The 16,572-nt window shown below is 46.1% G+C and overlaps 1 protein-coding gene across 5 annotated transcripts in view; it reads left to right on the plus strand.

Annotated features, from left to right (window-relative positions):
* tns1a (tensin 1a) overlaps positions 1-16,572 on the plus strand; it is a 237,479-nt gene that overhangs the window by 12,141 nt on the left and 208,766 nt on the right. For all 5 annotated transcript variants that reach the window (XM_079883334.1, XM_079883332.1, XM_079883333.1 and 2 more), the window contains one exon: positions 8,802-8,916. In XM_079883334.1, coding sequence (XP_079739460.1) covers positions 8,802-8,916 — 115 coding nt within the window. The remainder of the gene's footprint in view (positions 1-8,801; positions 8,917-16,572) is intronic.

Consider the following 16,572-nt stretch of genomic DNA (forward strand, 5'->3'; position numbering starts at 1 on the left):
CGAGTTCTAGACCTTCTGCAAATCTGCAAATACTGCTCCAAACGCATGTTCCTCACCAAATTAATGAGAAGGGTTTTTAATTTAAATAAAGGACTAGTATGATTGTAAAATAAGTCGATGTGATTGATCATTTATTAAATGACTTATTTAGTAATCAAATATAATGACTAATACAACATGTCACCAACGCCGCCTCAGATGCGTGTTTGTCAGAATGTGTACCCCTGTTGTAGATGCGCTTTTCCTGGAACAATGCGCTAAAAACGGCAACTAAACCAAATGAATTCACGACGATTTATTAAAATAGTGTTCTCATTAATGTTATGTAATATGACAGTCCCAATCATAGTTACTATTAGTAACTAATAGTTGCTGTTTGATCTGCGCTCGCTGAATGAACACCAGTAAACTTCAGCACTTTGATTGTGTGTTATGTAACTCAAAGAAATGCATCCTATATGCGATTAATCAGATAATATACAAAATAAACATAATATTACAAATTATATGTGCACAAAATGACACGAATGTAACAAGTGAACTTGAACTAAGTTACGGTGCTATTCAGAATGTGTAACTAATGTTGTGGACGCGCTCTTCCCGGAGCAACGCGATGAAACAGCAACTAAACCAAAATAATTCACAATGCTTTATTACAATATTGTTCTCTTTATAATGTTATGTAATATGACAGTCCCAATCATAGTCACTATATTAGTTGTGCATTGCTGTTTGAGCTGCATGCGCTGAAGCTGAAGATGATCACAGGGCACGCTTTACTACAGTGTTAATTCTTAACCAACTGCATCCTATATGAGATAAATGAGATATAGATAGGCCTACACAAATTAAACACAATATTACAACTTTCATTTGCACGAAAAAAAAAAAGGCTGCGAATGCACACGCAAACTTATAGTCATGATGAAGGTGTAACTCTAGCTGTAAAATGGTCCCAAATATAACTCTGGCGCGATCGCTTCATTAGGGGTTCAAGCATGAAATGCTGAAATTGTAATTGTAAGGATTTGTAAAACTGATCGTGCAGGCCAAACCGCAAGGCCTAGAGACTTGAAACCTGGCCAGATGGTAGGCCTCAATTTGGGGAGAACCTATCAGAGTATGACCCCGATTGGCCCATAGGTGGCGCTACAGCAACCAAAAGTACAACATCGCTCATAACTCTTAGACCGTTTGTTCTAGACTCAAGTGTCTTACACCACTGTGATCCCTGGCTCAAGTTCAATTTCGATTTAGGCAGGAAAATTTTTCTGCTGTCGAATTTTGTCCAAAACCTACTTTTGCGAACTAGTCCCTGGTTTTTCGCCCGATCGGAACCAGACCAGTGCAGAAATGTTCTTTGGAGTCTGAATCAGGCGCGGATTTATGGGTGGGCCTGGATGGGCACGTGCCCGGAGGCCCACCCAATCAGATTAATAAAAACTATTTACATTTTTAATTTTAATAATAATACTAATGAATTAATAAATTATTTCATTTTAATAGTTTGCTGAGGACATTTATGTACAGTAGCTATGAAAAATAGCTACAAAAGAAAAATGTTATGTCGGCATATCACGTGTCAGTCCAGTGATGCTATCACGCAACACCGCTCTCCGTGCGCGCACTGACTTAACGTTGTGATAGTCTACATGCGAGTCGCGAGACAGACAGATGACCTTCAGGTTTAAAGCAGCCGGGAGGGACTGACATGAGTACAAGGCATAGGCCTATTTAAATTCACTACCGAAGTACCGATCTGCTATAGTTGACATATTTATCAGGCGTGTTATAGGCGTAATTTGCGGGTGGGGCGGGTGTCCCCACCACTTTTTGCCAGGGTCGATATTGTCCCCACCACTTTTTAAAACATCTCGCGGCACGAATGTAATTCTACAAATAAATAAAACAGTTAAGAGTTCTCCAGTTAACTGGCAGAGCATTCATTTCGTTCGTTTTTTTTTTTAAATAAGAGACGATCTAGCGCTGAAATGTGTTTTTTAAATCAAGTGATCAAAGTGCTCGTTGCCGCTGCGATCAGTGGCGCGGATACTGTGTTTTCTCGTGTGGCTCGCGCACACGCCGCACTGTCTTCACTCTGACGCGCGCTTCAATCCGTTGCGGATACTCTTGTAGCGACAATGCCTGACATGCGGTCACATGCTGTTCCAATTAGTAATTCCTTGTTTCCAAACACATCCTTCGTTGTCTTTGTAGACAACGGGTCTGTCCACGGCGTCACTAAGTCTGCTTGGACATGTCAAAATGGCAATTTGGTGCTCCCCAGAGGGACATTTTTAGTCACAAAAGGAAACCTGTTCTGGACAATCTCCTCTAAAACCCCCATTTCAATATGGACCTTACAGCCTCGTGACATTCCACACACACACACACACTCGTGGACTTTCAACCAGAAACCCACCACGAGATGCAACTGAAGCACATTTCCATATATGGACTTCCACATAGTAAAATTTCATTTTACCATTCATTACAAATTTATAATAGAGGTGTGACTTGCTAGAGTAAAATCTTTAATTCTGAAGGTTCATGAAAGAAGTTCCTCAATAGTGTCTTGTGGTAACCCTACCTCAGACCATAAAACTTTACAACCCAAGAAAACTAACATTCCAGCGAGTCACGTCCCAAACGCACCACACACACACACACAGATTTTCCATTGACTTACCCACATAGGACATTACCAAAATGTTGATATGTATTCCTATGTTTCTCAAGTGTCTTCACATGCCATAACGGAAATACTGACCATTTCATTGTGTGTTTAATCAAACTTTATTTGTGTGTAATTATGCATATAAATGTAACGTTATGTTTCCCCAATCTTTACCTGTCATAATTGATGTCTCTGTAATCCTCTCTATCTCACGGAGACGAATCTTGACTGCAAAGTACAATAATATGCACTTGTTCCAGGAAATATCATATTTCTAAGTATGAATCCTTTCCCTCATAAGACATATGGTAAAAGGGGGCGTGTTGTTCTTCACACAAAGAAGACGTCTTCCCGCTACAGATCAGAAGTTTTGATTCGCTCTGTCACAAAACAAGGCGTAAACAGATTGTCTGTTAAAAGGAAGAGACCCCCACTCCTCTCTCTCCTTCTTCCCGGCTCTCTTCTCTCATCGATCCCGCTGACCTCCTCCTCCTCTTCTCCACAGCTCCAAGAAACATCTAAAAGGCTCCGGCCTTCTCCTCGGACGAACACATGTTCGAGTCGTAGCTGCCGTTCTTTGCAACTAAGTTATATCTTGCCTCTTCCTTCACGGAAGATGAAGACGAACTTTCTCGCTAACGTTACATTTCAGTGAGCCTTTTCAAGCTTCCCGCGACACCGGAAGACGCAGTCGAAACAGGACCTCGTCCGCGCTTTCAGCATCAACCAAACAGAGAACAGACTTGCAAGTATATTTAAAAGCTGCTTTTCTGGGGTCCGGCTTTTAGGTTTCTGTATGTAACAATTACTAGCTTTTCCTCTTCTCTTTTCTTTTTTTTCTTTCTTTCATTTCATTCTGATCACTTATGTTATTATTGTTTAAATGTTTGTTTGTGTTTATTGTTTGCATTTTTACGTACGTTTCTATTCGTAGCTCATATAATCTTTAGTCACATTTATTAAAATACATTTATACTTTTCACTGTCTCTGTGTTTGAAAACCCACCATTCTAAAGTCAATGAAACAAAAGATCCAGCTACAAGCTCGATATTAGACTACATTCAGTAGTTTTAATTAATAAACTCATAAAGTTTACTGTTCGTGGCCAGAACCTAAACTTTATTGGAGTTTGTAAATACCGCCTTCTTAACTGTACTGACCTTACATCTACTCGCTGGCCGAGTTAAAGGTTGGTCAGACCAGTTACAGAACCAGGTAATCTCGATAATTGATAAAATAAATGTACATGCGACTTATGAATTATGACCATGAGTCATAAATATTAATATTCCGAGAATTCCCCATATTCTTGAGCTAATTCATATTTACCCAGAGTCGTATTCGTTACACTCTCTATTCGTTCTGGTGAAATCACAAAACCTAATGCACACAAATGTGTCCCTGCTTGATATACAACCACTAATGAACATAATCGGTTTTGATGAGAAAAAAAAAAATATACGAGAAAAAAAAAAAATATGTATTCAAATGCGGATTCGAACCCAGAACCTCTGACACGGTTGGCGAAAGGTCTACCACTGGACCGTTACGTAAACATTGTTCAAATTGCCGGATCTATGTATTTAGTCACACGAAAATTCTCAGCACTGACAACATATATTAGGCTACATCTCATTAAACGACAAATTAAACCCCATGTAGCCTACTATTTAAATCGATTGCTGGACATCGTAATGTTATTGTACATATATCTGATTTAGCAAAGTAAGTTGTATATAGCCTAAGCTTAAAAAACCGAGGCCCCTCCGTATATTCGCCAGGCCCACCTATTAATGACATTCTGTATCCGCCACTGGTCTGAATATCAATAATTATCAAAAAAAAGTTGAAATTTTGATTCACGGTCGCTAGGGGGCGCAAAACGAACATTGTGGGAGGAGCCTATTTGACTAAAATGGCTATAACTCGAGAAGTAAATGAGATAGCTTCACCTAACTCGGTAGACATGTGTATGAGTTCAATCTGAGGTCACAGTAAAAAAACATAACATAAAACGACAGGAGTTACTTTTTTTATAACATAAAAAAAACCATAAAACAGGCTATAACCACCTGACCGTTAGTCCGATTGACTTGAAAATTGGTATGCAGTGTCTTGGTCCAAGGTGCCATGTACATCTATGAGGACATTGGTGTATCTCAAAAAACATGACCGCCATCGGCCAATGAAGTTTGAGCACCTATTAGACAAGGTTAACTGAGGCCGATCGTAACAAAACTCGATGGGCATGTTCGACTCATGGCCCTAGAGGTCTGTAAGAATTTTGAAAGAAATCGGGCACTAGTTGGCGCTAACGAGTTTTATGGCTCTGTAATCACGTGGTGTTGCACTTATCGTCACAAAATGCATATCATTTGATAGATCTGCTCATGATGAACAACTTTGCCTCAAGAACTACTGCTGTCAATCAAACCGTTCATTAAATATTCATGAATATGTTTAAAACCAACTTTTGCGAACTAGTCCTAGGTTTTTCACCCGATCGGAACCAAACCAGTCTAGGACAATTCTCTGGACTCTCTAGTCTAGATCAATAATTATCACAAAAAACGTTGATATTTTGCATTTGGTTGGTTATAACAGGGTCATTTATTAAATGGGCATGGCAAAATGCACTCAAAAGCCTATAAATCCTAAACGAAAACTCAGAACTTCATGAAAATTGGTGAGCATATGTGACATAATATTCTGAACAAGCATCCAAAATATTATGGAGATCGGACAATAGGTGGCACTATAACTGTTTAAAAGCTTTAAAACCATATATTTCCTATGGTAAATTGCCTGTATTGGCTGTAAATGGTCTTTTCCATCTATTATGTCAGTGGTTACATACTTGCTAAATAAAACTTAATAACTTTTGATGCTTTTGTGCTTAAAGGCCTTAACTGCTTGAACCCAGATAAATGCTGCTTGCAGCTTTACTTTTTCCTTGTGTCTGCTTTACATGCTTCGCATGAATCGATCGTCGATTAAAGCCCCATTATGTAGGATTTCCGTTTTGGTCAAACAACGACCCCTAGAGTCGCTGTGGACTACTTGTATTTAACGTTACTGTCGTAAATACCACTCACGCAGCAGTCTCTTCACTCACTGATCCTGAGCCTGATGCCCCTGTATACCGGTCCCTGTTTAGTCGGATAGAAGCTGTAACGAGTGGAAATAAGGTGTGGCCCCTTTAAGAGCTGCGCGCGCCCTGTTTAACTTTCAGCAGTCTGTATTGTATGTGCGCCTTGAACACACCGTAAGCGGATTGTTTCTGTTTGATGCTCATTCTTGTCCTATTTTTGTCTATCAAGTAATGCTGTGGACGGTAGAACGTGGTGTGACAGACAGTTACACGAGTTCGATTGGGGAATAAACACAACGCGTTACAAATCGTCGGACATCGAACAAGCACAGCTAGCCTCCGAAGATGTCTACTAATCCATCAACAAGAACGCCAGGTGCTTTTTAACTCACACCAACGAGTGAAAGCTTGTCCGAGTGATATACAGTATAAGCAACATACTTACAAGTCCAACGGCATGCGAGGACGTGTTGGGGGAAGTGAGGTAGCCTATGCCGTAAAGCAGTCGAATTTTGTAGTTCTTTTTGAGCGCGGGTGTTACTACCCGAACCCCGAAATTTAAAAGTAAGATTAAAAACTATACAAACCCCGTCAGGCTATGGCAGACGCATCATTCAACCTATTTTAAGTCGATGTACCATCACAAGCGTTTTAGAAATATATTATAAAGTTTGAAAAGTTACTTAGTGTTACTTTAATCGTTAACATTCCTAACTGAAATCATGAAACCTATACAATTTAACAATAATTTATTAAAAGTTTTTTTTAAAAATTACATGTTTAGGGCCCTGTGAAATACTTTTTTTTGTTGTTGTTTTTTTTTACCAAATTCTGTGTTTTCTGTTTTAAGTTTTAAGATTAGTTAGCTCAGACTGGTTGGCGCCCACTTAATTTATGGTCCTAGATTGTTCTGTTTTGTTTGAACGAATCATCTCTGTCTGATCTGCTCAGTTTCTACAGCTGTTACGTTTGTTCTGTTTTATTTAATAAATCCTATTGTTATTTGTACTTCTTTGGAGCTAAAACGTTACAGAATACCGGACCCAGAATGTATTATGCTGCAGCATTCACTGCCCTAGCCAGGAAAGGACTTTCATTTGTTAAATATTCCATCTATTTCTGCACCCTCGCACAAGATACGGCCTTCGATGATGGGACCCTGAAGTCACTATTCTGGATTGGGGCAAACTATCACCAACCAAGAGACCTTCCAGACATGTCAATAGGAACATGAAGGGAGGCCACCCTGCGCTGTCAGGAGAGTCTCTAACCCCAATCCACACCAGAGTCCACATCATCAGACCCAGAGCCCAGCCAACAATCACCCCAAGACACGAAAATGACGCCAGAGCCCACTGCAGACAGGAGCTTCCGCCTGCTGTGACGACGGAGCCTGTGAGGATTACAGCGCCGACCATCGCTTCGGAACCGGAGCCCAGCGAGTCTGACCAGGTGTGTGAGCCGGCAACATTCGTAACAGTCGGTGATTTGGTGGAGTTGGACACTAAAAACTGACTGATTGATTGGAATTTGGTGGGAAATTGAAGGTTTTGCTACCCAACCAGCCCTATCCTGAGCCTTCCATACCCTCATCATCGCTGGTTCTGTCCAGTCCTAAATTGTCCATGCCTTCATCTGTGCCTTCATCGCCACTGGTCACAGTTCCATCTGCTCTCCGTCTGCACCCTGGGCTCCACTTTGAACGGCTCCATCTCCATCGGTTGTACCCCAGATGTCACCTACAAAGTCACCATCATGGCTCCTCCCTCCATCGACTCCACCGTGGGCTTTCATCCTAGCTGTTCTCTGGGTCACCAACAACTGACCACTCCTTCCATCATCTCCAGCATGAATGCTACCTCCATCCTCACCACCCTGGTCTCTCCTGCCTGTATGTCTGTATGTCCTCTTACAGGCTTTCACCTGCTCCTCATCCACCTCTAAAGCCCTCACCTTCCTTCCCTTGTATCATCTCTTACGGCGCAAGTTCACACCTTCCTGGAGGGGGCGTTATGTCACAATTATGTTATGTCTTGTTTGTTCTTCTCTAGTTTGTTTTATTTAATAAATGTAATTGTTATTTGTACTTCTTGGACATCTTCTTTGTCTTCTTTGGAGCTAAACCGTTACATTGTTATAATTATTTATCAGATGGTACAACATATTATAAGGTTGTTTTTAAGCATTATGCATGTATCATAATGCATTAAGAATAACCTTATAATGCATTATAAATACAGGCTTCATATAAAGTATTAGCTATTTTTTTAATTTGTTAAGTCATCTGGAAGCAATGAGCCACAATGATTTGGTGGTGTCCCATAATAACTACTTGACCTGTTTGATACTAAAACAACTGTATGCACCGCATACACAGGATCTATTTTTTTGTGAATATGGCTTGTTTGATACGTGTTTGGTTTCTTTCTTTCTTTCTTTCTTTCTTTCTTTTTTTGATGTGAAGTCTTGATGCATATAAATGCACATACCTCTCGTCAAGGTCACTGTTAAACACAAATCGTTCCCATTCTGAGTGAATGCTGTACTTACTGTAATGGTTTTAATGGTTTAATAGTTGTTTTAGTAAATGTCCACCCTTCTCTCTGGCTTTCTACAGCCAAGGTCACTGATGCCAGGCTTTGCAGTCCTGAGCTTGAATGGTCTTGTCAATGTGTGACAAAAAGGCATTAAGATTTAGGGAGATAGTACAGCTGAAAATGCTGAGGATCACACTTTTCATTACCTTGACAAATTGGCTTTGCGGGACAGTGATTTAATACATGTGTAGTGTGTTGGTGTCTGTAACTGTAATGTTGACTTCCTTTCCGTCATTCTAACAATACAACTGTACAGGCCATCACTTAAAATTAGCTGTGAAATTTGTGTGAGGCTTAAAATATCACTACCATAAAAAAAGAGATATATGGTCTAAAAATGTAATTACTCTGATGAACCTTGTTCAGCTTATTGATCTCTCTCTCTCTCTCTCTCTCTCTCTCTCTCTCTCTCTCTCTCTCTCTCTCTCTCTCTAGCCAGAAGACTTTGAGGCTGTCCATTCCCACACCTTCAAGGCTAAGACCTTCAAAAAGGCAAAGAGTTGTGCAGTATGCAAGCAGGCTTTGACGAAGGAGGGCCTGGTTTGCAAAGGTCAGTACTACCATTACAACAGATTCAATAAGGTTATTATTATGATGGTGACATACTATGATTCAGCATCTATCTATCCTTGGATAGCTCATCAAAAGATCTGTGTTCATTATTTTATCCCAAGTATGGTTACTGAATTTGTGTTTTTGATACAAAATTTTTATTGTAAAAATGCGAAAGAACAGAACATCCATATTATTATTAAATCTAGTTATATCTTTGTATCTATTCATACAGTATATCATATAAATGTAAGAAATATATTTTGGCAGTAGCAAGGCTGTTAAAATTAGCCTGCTGTTTTACCCTATAGGAACTAGTGTAAAAAAAATGCCTTTCTGAATAGCAGACATGCAAGATTGAAGTGGGGCAGCAAGCTTTGCAAAAACACCACAGAGCTTGACAAACTCACTAGCCATCCGCTACTCTTTTGTTCCTTCAAATATCACACTGCCCTTGCCTGTTTACTCTTTTTTTTCCCTACTAATTGATAACATTTGTGATACAGTGAAGTTTATTTCTCTCTTTCCATCAAAAATGGTCAATTAAACAGACAATAGTTCCACTTTTTGTGAATGCCCTTTAGTTTTCCTGTCTTTTGACGATTGATTGAATAATTTTTTCCTTTGTTTTAAACAAAATCAAGTCATGTCACCTTTATTTGTATGGTGCTTTTTACAATACAGATGGTTTCAAAGCAGCTTTACTGTGATAACAGGAAATTAATGTAACAAATTTTTTTTTTGGCTGTACAGCAGCTCTAGAAGAAAGTCGTTGTCTAGTTTAAGTAAGTTCAGCATTAATTCATTTCCATTGTAAAGAACACTTAATGAAGCACCATTATGCTGTTGTTAAAGGCAACAAGTGGTGGAAAACATGTACAATTTGGTTGTTTAAGATAGACTAAAGCTCTATCAGGGATTTCCCTTGGTCAGACATGGTCTTCGTTGGTGGCGGACGACCACAGTCATCCACACACACAATAAAAAGTACCCTATATGTGAACTGCGAGCCCAGTATGTCAGGGTTCTGTCACTCCTGTCTAGTTAAATTCCTGATTTTGTGACAGAGCTCTGACACTCCCGGTTTTTGTCTCGTCTTTGTCTAAGTGCACGGTTTCGAGTGTGCTCGAGCCGTGCACTCACTTGTCTACGTGCCTTGTTACATGTGCGGGGCATGGTGTCTGGATCCCAGCACATCGGGTTTCGGTTCTGTGTCGGGATTCAGACATCCATGCTCCGCGTGTTTGTCTTCTGTTGTGATGTCTCTATCTTGTCTTTGTGTAGCACACAGCCTGTGTTCTCTTACGAGAGGTTCTCTCGTATTGCGTAGTTACTACGCTACGGGAAAGCCTTTCTTTCTCGAGATACTGAAGCCAAAAATTATCCTTAATTTTTATAATCTTGTCAACGCAGTGCGGCAGCCTGCAGACCTAGGGCAGGCTTACTAGCGTGCCCATTGGCTGCCCTGCGGCAACTGCAGCAGCCTACCGCTGAGCCCTTGGCGTGACGTCACGACCAATGAGCGCGCTTGGCGCGCTTAATGCGTCACAGCCCGCGAAAAGGGGTGTGGCTTAGCGTATAAAAGCGGGGCTCGGAGGCTGCTTCTCTGATTTCTGTCTTTTCAGCGAAGCTCTACGCATCGCTGCTCTCTGAGGAAGCCGCCGTCGAATCAAGCGACCAGCACGCCGAGGATCTCAGCCTGAGGACGCCGGCCGCCTTCGCCGCCTTCAGCTTTCCCTGCCTGCTTCGCTATCCGGCGAATATATCCTTTTACTGCTCTGTGTTGTATGTGTTGTGTGTTCGCCCCGCGACACACTTTGCATCTAAAAGAGCGCGAGGCGTTGTTGCAAATGCCTCGCTCATCCTGTGGCTCGTGCAGAGCCGCGCTCAGCGACGGAGACCGCCACGTGATCTGCGCTCTCTGCCTGGGTTTCGACCACGCAGCCCGCGCCCTTCACGGGCGGCTGCGAACAGTGTGAGGACTTGCCGATGTCGACCCTGCGGGCTCGACTCGCCATGTTTCACGATCCTCCACCTTCTCCGGCTGCCTCTTCCGGGCCGCGTAAGAAAAAACGCCGCTCTCAAAGGCCTTCCGAGCCGGTGGTTATAGCTGAGCGCTCGCCGGAGCCCCTCCCGCGAGCCTCGCTCTCTCCTTCTCCCCCGCCCTTCACCGACGCGCAGCGGCCGGCCTCTGCCCGCACTGCCGTCGCATCAGGGGGTGAAGCAGACCAGCTGGTTACTCCCCTCTGTCAAGCCGCGCAAACGGCGCCGCTCACAAGGGATGTCAGAACGGACGGTCACGGGCTATAGCTTCCTTTACGTTACAAGGAAGCTACCCCCCCCGGATGACGCACGCCCTCTCCCCCTCTGTTCGAGCCGCGCAAGGCGCCGCTCACAAGGGATGTCAGAAGTAGACGGTCACGGGCTGGCTTCCTTTACGTTATAAGAAAGCTACCCCGCGCCTCGGTCGCGCGCGTCACTCTCCGGCCACCTCCGTTTCTCACACATTTCTCAGTCCCCTCCTAGCTCAGGCGACTAGAAATATCTATATTGCAGTAAACGAGCCTGTTGTTATACACGCACGCCTGCAAACAAACGAGGTCACAGCACATAATGACATCTTCCCGCTCTCTCTCCCTTTGTTCGAGCCGCGCAACTGCGCCGTTCTCAAGGGATATCAGAGCGGACGTCACGAGCACCGGCGAAAGGAGGAAGAGAGAGTGATTTCGTCCCGCTTAGGCCGGACTTCCTCCAATCCTCGCATATTTCTCAGTCCCCTCTAAGTTCAGGCGGCTGGAAATACTAATACTGCAGTAAACGAGCCTGTTTTAATACACGCGCGCCTGCAAACAAACGCTCGGTCATATGCTCGCACTGACTGGAAGCTCATGTGTGCCCCTGTGGCTCAGTGGCAGAACATTAGGCTTCCGCACCAGAGATCCGTGTTCGAATCCGGCTCTGGCAGCAGAAAAACTTTTTTCTGCTTGCTTCTCCGAGTTCGCGGCCAGCTTTCTTGCATACAGAAAGCAAACCCGCATCTCACGGGATACATATTTCTCAGTCCCCTCTAAGTTCAGGCGGCTGGAAATACTAATACTGCAGTAAACGGGCCTGTCTTAATACACGCGCGCCTGCAAACAAACGCCGAAACGAAACACGACGCTCGGTCATATGCTCGCACTGACCGGAAGCTCATGTGTGCCCCTGTGGCTCAGTGGCAGAACATTAGGCTTCCGCACCAGAGACCCGTGTTCGAATCCGGCTCTGGCAGCAGAAAAACTTTTTTTTTTCTGCTTCCTTCTCCGAGCTCGCGGCCAGCTTTCTTACATACAGAAAGCAAACCCGCATCTCACGGGATAAATATTTCTCAGTCCCCTCTAAGTTCAGGCGGCTGGAAATACTAATGCTGCAGTAAACGGGCCTGTTTTAATACACGCGCGCCTGCAAACAAACGCCGAAACACGACGCTCGGTCATATGCTCGCACCAACTGGAAGCTCATGTGTGCCCCTGTGGCTCAGTGGCAGAATATTACGCTTCTGCACTGGAGAACCGTGTTCAAATCCGGCTCTGGCGGCAGAAAAATATTTTTTTCTGCTGGCTTCTCCGAGCTCGTGGCCCGCTTTCTTACATACAGAAAGCGAACCCGCATCTCACAGGATGGTGCTTGAGTATTTATGAGCGTCTAAACATATGAGCCATCAAAGCATTTGCTCTATAACGCCGATGGTGTTACAAGTGTAGAAAATGTGCCCACTCCCATGTGCTCACTGCTACACACAAAACACGGTCTCCCCGGTAACGCTCACAGAGCGCACTCTCATAAAGCGGACACATGCCGCTTGAGTACTAAGTGTAGTAAATGTGCCCACAACTCTGTGCTCACACCTAGCTGCTGCCCGCTCTATCACACAGTTACCCCGGGTTGCAGATCCTCTAAAGCTCACAAACATTCCGGCTCTGGCCGAAGGTGTCTTAAGTGTAGAAAATGTGCCCACTCCCATGTGCTCACTGCTTCACACAAACATGGTCCCCATGGTAACGCGCATAGAGCGCTCTCTCATAAAGCGGACACAAGCCGCTCGAGTACTAAGTGTAGTAAATGTGCCCACAACTTTGTGCTCACACCTACCCGCTGCTCGCTCTGCCATTCAGTTACCTCGGGTCGCACACCCTCTAAGCTCCCAAACACTGGCCGTGTCATAAGTGTAAACTCTGCGCCCGCTCACGTGCACGCGCACTCACTTTTAGACATTACAATCCCCACGCCGCTTTCGCGCCAGGGGTGTTTGTCAGCAAATCGCGCTCCATCCTCTGGGACCGAGCTACCGAACGCTGTACAGCCGGCCAATACTGTTTACCAGCCCCCGTGTTCGAGCACCAGCGGCGCGCACGCCGCTCCATCCTCTCTGATACAGGTTCCCCAATCCCGCGCAGCGCGGCGATCTGAACCCAGAGACCATTCGACCCCTAGCTATGCATGCGGAAGCATGGGAAGCTATTCAGGGCGCGTCAGAATGGGTGCTGAGTACTATAAAACACGGCTATTCGCTTCAATTCGCTCGTCGCCCTCCGCGCTTTCTAGCACAGACGGAGACGAAAGTGAGTTCAGAAGCTGCGCACCTGCTTCAAGCTGAAATAGCGAAGCTGCTGCGCAAAAGGGCTATAGAACAGGTTCATCCTTCTCTGAGCGAGTCGAGCTTTTACAGCCGCTACTTCCTCGTACCCAAGAAGGACGGAGCGTTAAGACCTATTTTAGATCTGAGACATCTGAACAAAGCCCTCATGAGACGGCCGTTCAAAATGATCACAACCAGAAAAATCCTCGCGCAGATTCGCCCAGGAGACTGGTTTATCTCTCTCGATCTAAAAGACGCATATTTTCAGATCCAGATAACTCCCCGTCACAGGCCATTCTTGAGATTCGCCTTCAACGGTCGAGTATATCAGTACACAATCCTGCCCTTCGGCCTGTCTTTGGCACCCCGTACATTACAAAATGCATGGACACGGCTCTCGCTCCCCTGAGAAAACAGGGAATGCGAATACTGAATTATCTGGACGATTGGCTTATTCTAGCGCTGTCAGAGACGGAACTTGTGTCTCACAGAACAGCGCTTCTCAGCCATCTGGAGGATCTGGGTCTCTCGGTCACTGGACCAAGAGCTCGCTATCGCCCCGTCAGTCAATTTCCTTCTTGGAATAGAACTGGACTCGGTGGCTATGACGGCCAGACTGTCGGAGCAGCGCGCGCGCCGCATCCGCCTCCTCGCCACATCCCTCCAAATAGGCAGCCGGGTTCCGCTGAGGACATTCCAGCGTATCCTGGGGCATATTGCCTCAGCTGCAGCAGCGCTCCAGCTGGGCTTACTGCGCATGCGCCCGCTTCAACGCTGGCTGAAAGCGCGCGTGCCCCACCGAGCCTGGGCGGCCGGCGGCTTGCGAGTCAAAGTGAATCAGAGCTGCATTTCAGCCCTGCAGCCCTGGCTGGCAGCCGAATGGTATCACACAGGAGTGACTATGGGAGTGATTTCACACCGGAAAGTTGTCTCGACAGACGCTTCCAACCTAGGTTGGGGAGCGCTCTTCGAAGGCAGACCGGTCTATGGCCGCTGGTCAGACCAGGAGAATCTCCTACACATAAACTGTCTAGAGATGCTCGCGGTCGAGAAAGCGCTCAAACACTTCCTCCCATTCCTCCACGGTCACCATGTTCTAGTCCGCACGGACAATACATCGGTAGTGGCCTATGTGAATCGCCAGGGCGGTGTCAGATCAAAGACGCTCTGCACCCTGGCGGAACGCCTCCTCGTGTGGGCTCAGCACTCTGCGCTCGCTGAGAGCCGCGCATGTGCCTGGCCACCTGAACGAGGGCCCCGACAGACTGTCCAGGGACAACGTTCCCCCTGGGGAGTGGTCTCTACACCCCCAAACAGTCCAGTCACTGTGGCGCCGTTTCGGCAAAGCGAAAGTCGACCTTTTTGCGTCAAAAGACAACGCTCATTGCCCAGAGTTCTTCTCGAAGAACGAGGACGCGCTGGCCCAGACCTGGCCCAGCGGCCCGCTGTATGCTTTTCCCCCGGTCTCTCTGCTGCCTCAGGTCATCAAGAGAATCAGGGAAGCGCGCCACACAGTGCTCCTCTTAGCCCCATACTGGGAGAACCAAGCTTGGTTCCCGGATCTAATACAGCTGGCAGACTCAGCCCCCTGGCCGATACCGGTGAAGAGAGACCTTCTCTCTCAAGCCCGCGGCTCGATATGGCATCCCCATCCAGAGCGCTGTCTCTGCATGCGTGGAGCCTCAACGATTACACGCTGATCTGCCAGACGGGGTCATGAACACGATCATACAATCTAGAGCCCCCTCTACGAGGCGGCTCTACATGTCGAAATGGTCAGTGTTTAACAGATGGTGCACTGCTAAGGGGCTCGATCCACAGACATGTGGGGTATCGCGAGTACTGTGTTTCCTTCAAGAGTTACTGGACGCGGGCAGGTCCCCCTCCACGCTCAAAGTCTATGTCACGGCCATTTCAGCGCTCTCTGTTCAGAGCTGGGCCGCGCATTAGGAAGGAACGAGTTCGTCATCCGCTTCCTTAGAGGAGCCAGGAGGATGAACCCCCCGCGACCCCCCTCGGTTCCTATGTGGGATCTTTCACTGGTCTTGGAGGCCCTGAAAGCGCATCCCTTCGAACCCTTGGAAACTGTGGATATGAAATACCTCACGCTCAAAACCGTTTTTCTGATAGCACTGTCTTCAGTCAAACGAGTGGTGGAACAGCTCTTTGTTTCGTTTGGCGGGCGCACCAAGGGTCTCGCCGCCTCGAAACACAGCCTGTCCAGATGGATAGTGGACGCTATTGCTGCTGCTTATGCGTCTAAAGACCTGCAGTGCCCATTGGGCATTCAAGCTCACTCCACCAGAGGCATGGCCTCGTCGTGGGCGTGGTCCAGCGGGATTCCCATTCATGACATTTGTGCAGCGGCAGGCTGGGCCTCCCCCTCCACATTTGTTAGGTTTTACAACCTGGATGTTCCCGCCTTGCAGGCGAAAGTGTTATCAGTCTAAGTCTCGCGTATGCCAGCCCACTATCTGTGCGCGGGCTACGTTGTGTGATTTAGCTCTACTGGTTGAGCTGCACTATACAGGGAATTGTCAGTTCGGACCGGCCGTGCCGCTCCTAACCCCCTAGTGTGTGCTTATGTACGGCGCTAGCCCTCTGTGGGCCGCCCGGCTCTCTGCTATCACGTTCCCCGGGCTCTCCCTGGGACTCATTCAGTGGATGCTGGGCGCGCACGGCGTTGACAAGGGTGTTCCCGTAGCGTAGTAACTACGCAATACGAGAGAACCTCTCGTAAGAGAACGTTTCGGTTACTAACGTAACCTCTGTTCTCTCTAGAAGAGGGAACGAGTATTGCGTAGCCCGCCGTGCTCGCGCCACGAGCTCATTCGCTTCATGCGACAGAAACCAGAGAAGCAGCCTCCGAGCCCCGCTTTTATACGCTAAGCCACACCCCTTTTCGCGGGCTGTGACGCATTAAGCGCGCCAAGCGCGCTCATTGGTCGTGACGTCACGCCAAGGGCTCAGCGGTAGGCTGCTGCAGTTGCCGCAGGGCAGCCAATGGGCACGCTAGTAAGCCTGCCCTAGGTCTGC

Source organism: Squalius cephalus (genome assembly GCF_949319135.1).
Source record: "Squalius cephalus genome assembly, chromosome: 10".
NCBI classification, from domain to species: Eukaryota; Metazoa; Chordata; class Actinopteri; order Cypriniformes; family Leuciscidae; genus Squalius; species Squalius cephalus.